Source organism: Thermoascus crustaceus (assembly GCF_041956765.1).
Source record: "Thermoascus crustaceus strain CBS 181.67 unplaced genomic scaffold VTN00scaffold_6, whole genome shotgun sequence".
NCBI classification, from domain to species: Eukaryota; Fungi; Ascomycota; class Eurotiomycetes; order Eurotiales; family Thermoascaceae; genus Thermoascus; species Thermoascus crustaceus.
Window position 1 is genome coordinate 849,996 of NW_027192532.1, and position 13,527 is coordinate 863,522.

At 49.4% G+C, this 13,527-nt stretch overlaps 4 protein-coding genes across 4 annotated transcripts; 2 read left to right on the forward strand and 2 right to left on the reverse strand.

The window, feature by feature from the left end:
• Positions 1–5,978: 5,978 nt before the first annotated feature.
• On the reverse strand, positions 5,979–7,187 carry VTN00DRAFT_8640 (uncharacterized protein; the record flags this gene model as incomplete). Its single annotated transcript, XM_069435512.1, has 3 exons — positions 5,979–6,086; positions 6,150–6,797; positions 6,876–7,187. 3 exons carry the CDS (start codon positions 7,185–7,187, stop codon positions 5,979–5,981), a joined length of 1,068 nt encoding a protein of 355 aa, XP_069285450.1.
• Positions 7,188–7,909: 722 nt separating this feature from the next.
• Positions 7,910–10,169, forward strand: VTN00DRAFT_8641 (uncharacterized protein; the record flags this gene model as incomplete). The annotated part of the gene is made up of 11 exons (XM_069435513.1): positions 7,910–7,923; positions 8,054–8,242; positions 8,307–8,342; positions 8,402–8,499; positions 8,564–8,733; positions 8,786–8,866; positions 8,917–9,024; positions 9,076–9,195; positions 9,260–9,634; positions 9,700–9,876; positions 9,930–10,169. The coding sequence occupies 11 exons, from the start codon at positions 7,910–7,912 to the stop codon at positions 10,167–10,169; spliced, it is 1,608 nt and encodes a 535-aa protein (XP_069285451.1).
• Positions 10,170–10,312: 143 nt separating this feature from the next.
• On the reverse strand, positions 10,313–10,798 carry VTN00DRAFT_8642 (uncharacterized protein; the record flags this gene model as incomplete). Its single annotated transcript, XM_069435514.1, has 3 exons — positions 10,313–10,430; positions 10,492–10,656; positions 10,719–10,798. 3 exons carry the CDS (start codon positions 10,796–10,798, stop codon positions 10,313–10,315), a joined length of 363 nt encoding a protein of 120 aa, XP_069285452.1.
• A 222-nt stretch (positions 10,799–11,020) lies between these two features.
• VTN00DRAFT_8643 (uncharacterized protein) lies at positions 11,021–13,523 on the forward strand (the record flags this gene model as incomplete). The annotated part of the gene is made up of 2 exons (XM_069435515.1): positions 11,021–11,149; positions 11,217–13,523. 2 exons carry the CDS (start codon positions 11,021–11,023, stop codon positions 13,521–13,523), a joined length of 2,436 nt encoding a protein of 811 aa, XP_069285453.1.
• Positions 13,524–13,527: the final 4 nt, after the last annotated feature.

The following is a 13,527-nucleotide window of genomic DNA, read 5'->3' on the forward strand; positions in this document are numbered from 1 at the left end:
CATGGACCAACCTTAACCTTTCTGGAGGCAAGATAGACTCCCCATGCACTTTCTGCCCATCAGATTATTACTTCCAATGCTGCGCAGCTGCTTCTGTACATCCAAGTCAGATACATGCATCGCAAAGTGACTCGAGACATTGTCAAAGAATGCCATCGACGCGACGAAAGATGCACCCCCTGTCTAACAGGGATCGAGCCGTCCATCTGGCAGGCCCTGAGATATCCAGTATTGTATGTAGAAAGAACAAAAGAACTGCTGGTAGGACGGGAACGTGTCTTTTGTTAGACACAATCACATCCGTTACCTCTAATTGATCAAGCGGGTCCCACTGGCCTATCTGTCTCGGAGATGTAATCGAACAATTTGTATCAGTGCTGAACCAGTAGCTGCGGGAGGAACAGCTGTCGTCGTCTTGCAGCACTAGGCTGTCATGGGGGAGCTGCTGAGAACGGGCACCGGGAGATAGTAACAGGGTAGCTTGCCGTTGGACAACCATATTGACTGGTGGTCTTCTCTGAGGTCCAGGCTGAAATGGATATTGCACGTTACGCAGCATATTAAAAGTCGAAATGAAAACGACCGAGTTTGGGGCGTCCAGGCAACGGCTATTGCAAGGATGCTTGTAACAGTAACGCTGTGGACAAGTGATCGATAATGTAGGTGGCGCCGTGGCGGTAAAGCAAGCCCTGCAAGCACCAGAAGTATTGAGAATTTCTCCTCCTGGAGTTGCACGAGACTGGTGACAGTTGTTCGAGCTAGCTCTCCTGGAAACAGCAGGAAGGGGCGTGCCGGAGTGGAAAAAGTTCTTGGGGAAAATAATTACATAGATCCTTACTCCACTGTCTCGATAGACAGAAGATATACTGCTTAAACCGAGTTCCAGGAAAACAGAGGACCGCTGGGAGCTTTGGGGACCATTCGTATACAAGGTTGTACTGTATACAAGGGTTTTCTTTTTCTCCGAGGTACAGTGACTTCTGACTACAGGGTCTCCTGACTGACCTTGTTCGGTAACAACGTAGCTTATAATTATTATTACCCTACCAGTTTGAATTGAGCAACAATAATATCCACCGAAGCTGAACTTGCTTTTCGAACGAGGCGCTTCTGGACTACTGAGAGTACGGGCGAGACCCCTTTGGACCTGAATATGGCGGATCCTATCCGTGGATAGCTTCCAGCCAGAATGGGGCAGTTCTGTTTTTGCGTACATTAAACAGAACTAGTTCGAAAGCGAGTCATAGTCATGGTATTCCTCGCGAGGGGCTCGTCGAAGCAGTAGCAAAAGCAGAGAGACATCAAAGCGCATCAACGCGTGTCAAAGTCACTTCCAGATTGGAAAGAAATCTGGCGTGGAGGGGTGTACTAGCAAGGATCCGGACAAGGCTCCATGCGCCGGCCCCGAGCGCACGTCTTGGGTGTCGCGATTGTTCGAATCCAAGCATCCGACGTCTTGTTGATCATGTACTACGAAGGGAAGTCGGGGAAATCGCTGTTCATGTCTAGATCTCTCACCGTTCTCTGCTGCTTGAGACGTTCCTGTTCCTGAAGCGGTTCCTGACGCTGACCGCCAGATGAACCACCCGATAGACGGCGATTCTCAGGTACGGCAGACGAAGACTCAAGCATGGCAACCCAACCGTCTGGCAGCAGGCGATCATTCATGCGTCTGCCACCCTGCCCAAAAAGCTCGTGCATTATCAGCACCTTGCAGCTGGTATTTGCAGAAAGAAGAAGACAAACCCTTGCAACTGCAGGCAAATTTGTCTTCGAAGCACGGAAGAGCAGCAATAATAGCAGGTTACCATTACTGATACAACAATCGGTAATTACCTTACCAGACGGTCGTAATCCTCGTTGAGCTTCCAGTCACGGGGCCGACCTCTTTTCCAAGTTAACTAAGTTAATGTGCAGCGCGGTTCCACCACCATGGTTGGACCCAAGGAAGCGCGTAGCAATGGGACAACCAAATGGACAAGCTGCTAACGATTCCGAACATCAGATCAAGGAGCATCCGGTGGGGACCGATCCAGAGTGGCTTGCCTCATACTATTATTATTGTTATTGTTGCGATGATGATGATGATTATGATGATTGATTATTATTGTCGTCTGTCAAGACCTGATCCAATATCCAGGGCCCGGTATTTGACATCCGTATGATTACTTACTACCTCTCAGGCTCAGACGGCCGCCAGAGGAACTTTGGGTTAGAGCCGGTCGGCATGCGGTTTGGCGCTGGCGATCGCCGGGTCGAGCAGCGTCAGCAGATCACTGGACGCTGTGCACTCAGGTGACCCTGTCTCGCGTCCTAATCCGTAGCCCAAGGATCCAGAGTGCAGGATCCTCAGGCGAAAACGCCACTATCCGCCATCGTCGTCCACACTACGCGCGACATGCAAACTTTCCACTGACGAAGCTCATGCTCATACGCTGCGCCCATCCATGTCCAGAGATTCACGGCAGCGCTTACACCGCAGGAGATGCAAGCTGCGGCTGCAGCTTCGGGCGAAGACTTCGAGTTCAACCTCGCGTCCCAAGGCAACCTCACGCCTCTCGGCAAAGCTATGATGGAGTCGATGGGCCGAGTTAGAAGGTCTCCACCGCGCACATGCCGGAAAAAGACCATTGCACATACCGCTAATTGGGCGCTATCGCCCGCCTAGGGCTTGTACGTCCGTTAGTGCGCACAAACCAGACGGTTTCATAAAAATTATCAAGCTGAACCAGTGAAACCTGATAATCGGATGTCCATATACTACTTGCTGCAAGCATCTGCACAATAATATTAGCCCCCACAGGTCGAACAGGTCAGATGTTGTGGTACGGATTGGAGGCATAAATGATTATCTGATACAGCTTTGAATTGGGACGGGCATGGCGCGGACGGCGGAGGAATTGAGAACTGAACGAGCGTTTGTGCTGCGCAGCCTTCTTAATTGATATTATTGTGCCGTCGAGAATGGGTAATCCCCTCCAGAAGTCTCTCCGTGTAGCTCTCCGCGGCCCCTGCAGCAGAAGAGTCACAATTGTACTCCGTAGTACACGGAGTCTCCAAGGGAGCACAAGCTGTGTACAAGTCCGAAACGTCTATTCGAACATGCAGTCGGCGTATTCTCTTGGTACCACCTGCTCTCTTTGCTCCTTCCATCTCGGGGTTTTTTAGTAGCCCCCGTAAGGGGTCACTCTTGTCTTGGAAGAATGCTGATCGTATCTTGGCTCGAAAGTTTCAGCGACTGAGGCAACGTCGAAGGCGTGTCTTGAGTGGCTGTTGAAAAAGAGACATTTCATCTGTCTGCCCATAAGACTTCTTGACTGTCTGAGATCTACCAAATGACGATAACCTTTCTGATAATGAGCTACCAACGGCGTCTAGGGCAGAGGGAGCAGACTCGTCGATGTCTCTTTGAGGTTCGGATGGCAGATGATGTCACTGTGGAGTCCCATATAATCGCCATCTGCAGAGGTCCACGGACGTTGCAACCATCCATCGTTTATCCTAACAGGGCTCGCCCCCGGACGAGTGATCAGATCGCAATATCGCCACCCCCGTTCTGGCAGTCAGGCAGAGGACACGGGAGGCCACGTCTTTCGCCCAGAGAGGGGCGTAGTTTGTATGTAGGAATGCCTTGCGCACCTGCAACGATTACCGTGTCGATATAATAATCCTGCCAGTTCGGTCTGTCGAGTTCACCGGGCGCTTCCAGCAACCAATGAGGATGAACCAAGAAGCAACCATTCTGGGTACTACTTCTTCGTGGGTCCTACCTTCAACTACCTAATGTACGACTACGACGAGTCTACAACAATCTACATGTCTAGTAAGGTAGTCTAGGTACTAAGTACCTAGATATGCCCTCTAGCCTAACATGGCCGTAGTGTGTACTGTAAACAGGTGTGTTTGCGGGCTATATCGAGTTTCGATAACAGACGCTCTGGTGCCATTTAACAAAAATAATAACAATAACGAACCGCCCAGCCAATGGGCGAAGACATCTTAGGATTCCTGAGAAATAGCTGGCGCAGACTTATTATTAGCAAATTGCATATTTCATTTCTCCATACACAGGACATTACTAACACTCGCATCAATACCATCAAAGCAAATACTGCTCCGTCTGCAGAGAATCGACATCCTACACATCGGTCATGCCATAATCTATGTGACTCTAGAATTTTGTTGTTTCCATCTCTATGCAGAATATATTCCTTCATCCAGTGCTATTCAAACTGACTCTGCTTTTATATATTTGACCGCTCTTTCATCGACAAAACACAGTTGCAAGGAAAAAGAATCCGCTTCGAGCACAACATATCTGTGAAGTGCACCATATACGCGTGATATTTCTCCCCCTCAATTTTCTTCATTGGAGAAGGCAAGCCTGAGGACTGGATCCAGCGGTCCTCCGTGAACGGAACGAAAATTACAGACGGATGATGATTAGGACAGCGAATCGCCTTGCTGCTAGAAAGATGGTACCACAGTCGAAGGACTTCACGAGACAAATAATACCACACAGAATATAGCCGGCGCATGGCTTTTTGGCCCGGAAATTGACCAAATTATGGCATACCCTCGACGTCAAAGGCTGACGCCATAACGAAATATTGATAATAGCATAAAAGATACCCCTGGTTGTTTGTCGACTTACATACTTTATATACTACCTACTTAAACATAAATCAAAGGACAAAAAAACGAGTAGACGTTCCTTGAAGAAAATCCAGAATGCCTTCAGAATGCTTGTTCAGCATGTTCCTCAAAGGCTAGTTAGTCACTGGTTTGGTGCAAGGGAAAAAAGATCAACACAATACAGGAGTTTCTCTCCTTACATGCATAATTCAAGATCAAGAATCCAGACAAGTCTCAGCAGATACAGGAGGTACTCCTCTATGAGTCTGCCTGTGAGCATTTCATTTCTCACCGGTTTTTCCCGGTTAAGGAAGGAAGACGATTCAAGAAAAACCTCTTTGGAGCCTGGAATGTTCGGAACAACTTTTGATCATCACTTATTACCTATATTAGGTACTTAGCAGGCAGGAGATGATGGTACTTCTATATCTCCCAAAGCATAATTTAACTGTGATAGGGGAGAGATGCTTACAGATGGAGATGGAAGGCAGAATAATATATAAACTCGACTTTCCAGAAAGATGTACCAACGTGAACGTTGATTCCTGAAACTGTTAATGGGTTCATGTTCTAAACAGCTGGAAAAAATATCAACATCCTATTCCACGCTTTGGATGACGCGGGGAAGTTAGCACTTAATCTATCTGATGGGAAATATTGTTCCGTAAAGGATGCCTGGATTTCAAGACATGGCGTGTTCAATAGACGTCTCACCACATGCTATCATAACCAGCCAGCTAGGCTAAATTCTTGCTCGAATAAACTCTGAAGTAACGAGCCATCTTCGGCTACTATCCTATATTTCCCGGAAGCCATGTGCCTCCAGACAACGCGTCAAAGTCCCCTGCAAAGTATCCAAGAATTTATGTTTCATCTGCGTCAGCTCGCTCACATTTCTGCATAATCATCGAGATTTATTTTACATTGCCCCATCTATCATGCGAAACTGTCCTCGGGAGTGCCTCCATGCATGTCACGCCCGCAAATCCCGTCCACCAGCCACATGAGCGATTAGGAAAGACAGGGATAACGGCGAGGTCGTGATAGCAACCCACGAGCGAGAGGTAAACAAGTCAAAAAACAAATGATAAAAAACATGAACACGTGTCTATACAAGATATGGCTCCGTGGCGCCAGATGACTGCATGTTGCACCAGCAAACCTCATCAAGACATAAGCCGAGGAAGCGGCACCCCGTGCTCCCCAAGATAGATGCAGTGAGTGAAGAGCTAATAAAACAGAATAAAAAAGGTTACCATTGGGAAGCGACCAGAAAGTATACAGACATTTCCAGCACGCAGTGAGCCTATTAAGGTTGTGGAGCTATGCGCCTACAGGGACGCTTAGAAGGGTGGAGGAATAGCTCCCTGAGCCTCAGCCTTCTCCTGCTGCTCCATCAGCTCTTCACCGGCGATCTCAAGTGAGACAGCCAGACCGATCTTGGCTTGTTGCTGTAACACGCATTTTAAGTTAGTGCCCGTTCGGAATTAGATGAATAGCGGATATGTACTCACCTTCACCTGGTCGATTTCTCCAGCGAAAGTGAGAGAGATGGGCATCGCTATCCGCTTCTCCAGGAGGCAGCTGAGCTTGCCGGCACTGTCAATCTGAGCACGGAAGGTGGAAGCCCGGAAATCGTATTTAGCACCAACTGCAGTGGTACCATCCCTGCTCGGTCCACCCATCAGGCTAGCCGCCGGGTTGGGAGCAAGCTGAAGGTTCATATCGACACCAGCCTCAACCTTGTCCGAAAGCTTTTTCCAGTAAGCCGCGTTAAACACGCCCTGCGCTTGCAGCTGAGCGCTTGCAATCCAATCAGCTCCCTTGTACCTCGCACAGTAGGAGAGCGCGGCTTCGGGGCGAGAGTTAAGGCCCTGTCTCTGCCAAAGTGCCTCGAACCCAAGGGCCAGACCGGGAGTAATGGACTGAAGGTAGCTTCCGACGAAAATGCCAGTAAGACCACCCTCCAGGAATGACGGGTTGAATGCCTTGAGAGATGCTGAGAAGTCAGAGCCGGTGTAATCGTTATCGATCTGCAGGAGGCCTTGGGCTGCTCCAGGCATTATCTGGGCATTGGTCTTGGTGACCAAGGAATTGTTCCAACGGTAGTTGCCGACTGCGGCGAGAGCACCATCGCTTCCAATGTTTCCTTGCATGAACACCTTCGGATCGACAGCAGTTAGAGCAACGGCAAAAAGGAGACCAGATAAACATGCAAGCTAATACTGAAGTATACTTACCTTGGGAGTTCCGTACATGGCGGAGAAGGCATATGGGGGCAAGTTTCCTTGCGAGGTCATGGAAAATGCATGCGAAATGCGGAACAGCGGAGACATGCCAAAGACCTTTGTCAAGTCTGCCCGGAAACCTGTGAACATAAAATTGGATAGGAGGACTTCCTTCTGCACTTCTCTGGAAATGTTGTCCACGGTTCCCGGGTTGGGTAGCCCGAGGGCCGCCCTTCGTTCTGAGAACGAGCCATATGCATCTTTTATAACTGCTGCAACGGAATTGTCCGTGAGAAAAGAGAGTGCCGACGAGAGGTCAGCCATATTGTGAGAGAATCAGGTGGGACGTTCGATGTGGAGGTTCGACACTAAGTCGTTCGACAGCTTAGGATGACCGTGAGGAAACAAGGAGCAGGCAAAGAGCAGAAAAAGAATTGAGACCCGCCCCGAAGAGAAACTGGGAGGAGAGACAGCACAGGAGGTTGCGGAGGAAGTCTCGAGCTATGTTTTTGGACGTGCCGTCGGAGAGAGCAGTGCAGGGTGAGGACTCGAAGACAAAAAAAGTCACTTGGATTTGCGCTGCGGGTTGCCAAGCCCGGGCTGCCTCTCTGTCTCTTGTCGGTCGCTGGAGCGGTTGTTCAGCGTCATGGGCCGTGCACCGCTAGCCGCTTCGGGCCTGGGGAGAGGTCCGTCCATAGACTCCATACTGCTTCGACAGCTTTCCTGCCCGATATCTTCCCTTCGATTTGGATATATTGGGGATAGGGAATTTATCCAGCATCTCTTTCCTGCATGCTTGGTGCCCTGGCGTTCTTCCCGTCCTTCCTGCGTCTTCTAGTCGTGCCGGTCAAAGGCATTCTATCTTGTTAATGAGCTATTCTCAAGCCAGCCCTGTCATTCAAAAGGCATTCCCCTCTCCTAGGAGCTGTGTTGATTTTTGCATATCTCTGTTTCTGATTCCCTCTTGAACTTCCTGTATCCTGTGGCCACTCCTTCTTCATTTACTCTTTACTCGACTATTCCCCGCGCTGGTTCAGTTTTCAACCATGGATACTCTCTTGTAAGTTTAATCCGGTCGCTTGTACATTGACTTTTTGCCATATAGATTAGCCTGTCTCGCCTGCTCATATTTGATTTGGCTATGCATGGCTGTGCTCCTTGGGTTATGTCCATTTTCTGACGTCGATCAGGACGGCGGATGTTGTCGCGAACTCCCCGCGGTTTCGGCGGAAGTCCAGCACGTTCGTGGACGCAATTCATGATCTCCCTGAGAAGGTAGAGTTGGCGCCAGCTCAGCTCTACAGCACGGAATCTGGACGACTCTTTCACTCAGGTCGGATTGTAATCATCACAGTTGGCCTGCCCGCTAGGGGAAAAACGTCTGTGCAACTTACTTACTCTTGGACCACTTCATGGCCACTGCTGCTGACGTCTATTTCCCAGACATATATCTGTTGCTTTGGCACGGTATCTCAGATGGTCCGTGCTCGGTAACTTTGCGTGCCCCTCCTAGAGATCCTTGACTCACTTCATTTCAGGTTGGGGGTGAAAACCAGAATCTTTCATTTGGGTGATTACAGACGTGCTACTATCGGCCCCGGTCAAGACGTTCCAGATGACTACTTCTTTATCAACGGTAAGGAAAACATTTGCTGTAGAGGATTACATTGGCATGAACCGTACTAACAGAAGAAACTTAGCATCCGCTTCATCCGTTTTGCTGAGACAGAAGATTGTTAAGAAGTGCAGAGAAGACATCTATCAGTTCTTGAATCATGAAAATGGCCAGATAGCGATATACGATGCGGTTAATCCGATTGCTGCCGGACGGCGATCTCTTGCAAAGGAGTTCGCGAAGCACGATATCGAGGTAATTATTTGCAATTTGTTTACACTGAACGAGAGCTAATCTAGTTTCGAAGACACTCTTCATCGAGTCATGGTGCGATGACCCACGCATCATCGAGGAGAATGTTCGCCGAGTCAAGATCTCGTCACCTGACGTTGGTACTTTCCTTTCCACCATGGTCTTCGTTTATTAACTATTCGTCAGTACGTAGGCTGGAATTCGGATGATGCTGTTAAACACTATCTGGCCCGGATTTCGGCCAGAATACCTCAGTTTCAGACTATGGAAGAGAAAGATCTCAACTACATCAAGGCAAGATACCCTAGTTACTGAAGTTTGGATTACGTTCTGACTATGATGCAGATGATAAACGCTGGAGAGCGGCTGATTGTCAACAACTGCAGCTTTGGCTATCTCTCAAATCGAATTGTCTTCTATCTTCTCAATCTCCATATAAAGTCGAGGCATACGTATTTTGCTCGGGTAAGTGGACCAACAACAAGCCTCTGCGTCGGTGTCCAGCTTCTAACGATATGCAATACTCTAGGCTGGCGTTTCACTTGAGGCAGACTCGTACAAGTCGGATGCATCTTTGTCGGAGCAAGGGGAAGACTATGCAAGAAAGATGACCGAATGTCTCTTGCGACATAGGGAATCGGAAAAGCAAGCAATGATTGAGCAGGGAGACACAGATGCCGAATTAAAACCCCTGACCGTCTGGACGTCTACGCGACGCAGAACAGTCGAGACCGCCAAATATCTTCATGAAAAAGGCTATAAAGTTCGCCAAAGATCTCAAATGAGCCAGCTGAACCCTGGTGTGTGCGAGAAGATGTCGGAAAGGAGAATCCGCGAAGAATATCCGGACGAGGTTGCGAAGCATGAGCTTGATCCTTATCATCATCGGTATCCTCGTGCAGAGGTAGGTTTGGTTTCTTTAGCTGTACCTACATAGTGAAGGAACCCAGATGACGAATGCTGCTACAGTCGTACCATGACCTTGCCGTTCGATTGGAGCCTATTATCCTCGAGTTGGAGCGTGAACAAAATGATCTTCTCATCATCGCCCATGAAAGCGTTCTTCGGGTCTTGTATGGTTACTTGATGGCCTGCAATGCTGCAGACATCCCCTTCCTCCAATTCCCGCGCAATGAGATTATTGAGGTAAGATTATATGCTACACTATGCTGTCTACCACTTTACTGACGAGATGGCAGATAATCCCAGCGAGTTACAACAATGAAGCGAAGCGAATCCATATTCCTGACCTCCCAGAGGAAATTGTCCCTGCTTCACCGGAAGACATAAAGATCCCAGTTCCTCCTAGTGGAGTCGCCTCGCCGATGCCTGGAGGAATAGGTAGTCCGCAGGAAGGGATGGGAACTCCGCAAAGCGGACATCGAACTCCTCGCGAGCCTGAGAGGCCCTCTCAACAGCAGGTCGAAGACGTGGTCTAGTCGCAGTTGCACAGTCTGACGAGTCGGAGGAGTATCTTTATGCCTGAGCAGATTGACATGGCTTTAGGGAATTCTGGTTTCTATGACTTCTCATATTTTTCCCTCCTCGTGGAATAGAAGTTAGATTGTTAGAACAGAAGGCTTTAGCCTCCATGCAGCGTGGAAACGAATAGAATATGATCTCCTTGTTGTATCTCGTATTTTTCCTCACCCTCCAATTCCCAGTCCGCGTCATTGATAAGGACGAGGATCCCCGGTCGTCTAACATTATGGTAGCTATTGTCAGCCGCATATTATCTGACGCCTTTAAACCGGTACTTACACATTGTTGTCCAACACGAATAGCTCCTTTCTCTGATCCGTCATGACATTGTTGAGTAGATATTGGAGTAAATAAGTGATATTTGGTGATGATCCATCGTCCAACTTGGCAGGAATCGAAATCTGATGTTTGCGTTCATTCGAGAAGAGCATTTCCAGCCCTCCACTGTGCGGGGAAACAGTCAGCTGCCGGGATGGACCACAGTCGAGCATGGAGAGCGGTCGAACCTGAACTCAACGGTAATAGAAATGGTTTCGCGACCATCTTTCCCCGCGTCGGGGGATGCAGACACAGGTTTAGAGGACATTCTGCTGTAATAAGGCAGTTGAGCATGAGTCTTGTTGGCCGGTGTGCGGAGGGGAGGAAATGCGAGCGGGAGTCTGTGGCGGTTCCTTATCGATAAGCTTAAATTTCATCAGTCTGAACACGAAAAGGAACCCCTCTGCAGCGGCTCCAGATACAGCCTTCTCTCGACTGCGACGCCTTCGACACAGCAGGGGCACGGTCAAAGCCCTCCTCGCAAGCATCCATGGTATCCATTACGACAGAGTACATCAGTGTTGGGGGCAACAGGCATCCGGCCGCCGCGGACTGGGATGTCCAGTCTGGCGTGCTTGCCTTTGGTGCGGACAACAATGTAGCCCTCTGGGATCCTACCGTACGTCCGAGTTCCGCATGTCTCTAGTTGCAGGTGTGTTGATGGTAAATACTGATTCTCCAGGCAGGACAAGACTCAGCGCGGAGTATACTCGTTGCTTGTTGGCCACACTGACAAGATCAACGCTGTGCGATTCTACACATGCCCTTCAACAGGAACTTCGTTCCTGTTGACCGGTTCTGTCGACCGCACGATACGCGTATGGCGATCGGAACCGTCTTCCCCCCATCACTTCACATATAGATTCACACTTGAAGGACATGAAGGCTCAGTAAACGCGATCGCTGTTGCCCATGGCTCGGATGTAATCGCAACGGGCGCAGCAGATGGAACGGTCAAGATATGGAGAATCAGCCAAGACGGTGGAACCAAGGTTGATTTGCTGAGGACAATCTCTCTGAAGCCGCGATATTTTCCCCTGGCATTGGCGCTGAGGCTGCTTGAAACGGACGCCCCTACAAAACCAGCCATATTAGCGGTAGCAGGGACTAGGACTGCCGTGCAAATCTACGTTGCCCAGGATATTTCCACTGATCCAGACTTCCAGCTCTGTGCCACGCTCAGCGGCCATGAAGCTTGGGTAAGATCTCTCGCCTTTACGCAAGATGAACAAAGTCCGTCAAAGGACCTTCTACTCGCTTCGGCGAGTCAGGACAAATATATCCGTCTCTGGCGAGTACACCGTGGAGAGGCGGCACCTGTGGTGCCAGCAGACGAAGATGATCCTATGCTTGGTGGCTTCGAGCAGACATTGTCTAACAAGGCCCATACGTTTGAAGCCTCGGGAGCGAAATATTCTGTTACGTTTGAAGCTCTCCTTTTTGGACACGAAGACTGGATCTATACTGCACAATGGAGGCCTAACTCGAAACGAATGCAGCTTCTCTCCGCTTCTGCAGACAATTCTCTTACAATTTGGGAACCTGACCCGGTATCGGGTGTTTGGGTCTCTACAGAGAGGATGGGAGAAATCAGCGTACAGAAGGGTTCAACTTCTGCAACTGGAAGTACTGGAGGTTTTTGGATTGGTCTCTGGTCGCCGGATGGCAAGGAAGTTGTTAGCCTCGGTCGAATGGGAAGTTGGAGAGCATGGAAATACGACGAAGAATCAGACCTCTGGATGCAGACGATTGGTGTCAGCGGTCATGTAAGATCCGTGAACGACATCCAATGGGAAGCCGATGGAGGCTATCTTCTCTCTACAAGCTCAGACCAGACAACCAGGCTTCACGCAAAGTGGACCCGCGACAGTTTGGGGTCATGGCATGAATTCTCAAGACCACAGATTCACGGTTACGATTTGAACTGCATTGATTCTCTGGGCCCAGCGCGTTTCATCTCCGGAGCGGACGAGAAACTTCTACGGGTTTTCAACGAACCGAGGGCAATCGCTCAGCTGTTGACGAAGCTCTGCGGCTTTGAGCAGTCATTCCAGGATGAATTGCCTGATACGGCAAACATTCCAGTTTTGGGTCTTTCGAATCAAGCACTCGGGGACGATGTTCCGCTTGGAGATGATGAAATGAATGGCCCCATGCCTCTGCAGCAACCAGTTTCTCTCGATATTGATCATCCACCCCTTGAGGACCACCTCGCGCGCTACACACTATGGCCTGAACACGAGAAGCTGTACGGCCACGGCTACGAAATATCCGCTGTTGCGGCGAGTCACGATCGATCTCTTGTTGCTACTGCCTGCAAGGCAAGCTCAATAGACCACGCAGTCATCCGCCTTTATGATACGTCGGATTGGCATGAGATTAGACCTCCCCTTACGGCACACTCTTTGACTATTACTAGCCTCTGCTTCTCTCCTGACGACCGCTATCTCCTTAGTGTTGGACGAGACCGGCAGTGGGCTCTGTTTGAGAGAAACGAACAAGAACCGTCGATATTCAAGCCTCTGACGGCGAATCCAAAAGGTCATTCAAGAATGATACTTGGCGCAGCATGGGCGCCCGTATCCCACCCTCTGATCTTTGCAACTGCGGGCAGAGACAAATCAGTAAAGATCTGGCAGATGGTGGACCAAAATTTTGAGTGCAAGTCAACCATCTCCCTCAAAAACCCCGTGACTGCTATCTCATTTCTCCCTGAGAAGCGAAAGGAGGCATTCGTCCTGGCGGTCGGCGAAGATAGTGGCGAAATATCGCTCCATGAGATCGCGGGGGACAATCTGGAGACAACACCGCTTGTGTCTTTTGATAAGCTTCTATGCCCTTCTAAGGCAATAACTCAACTACGCTGGCGTCCTTCTATAGGGACGAAGCTAGATGAGGTTTCGGAGGGAGAGAATGAAAGTAAATCCGAGCTTGCTGTTGCAAGTGAGGATACCTCGATGCGTATTTACGCTGTCTCGAATATTCCTCCATGAGTTT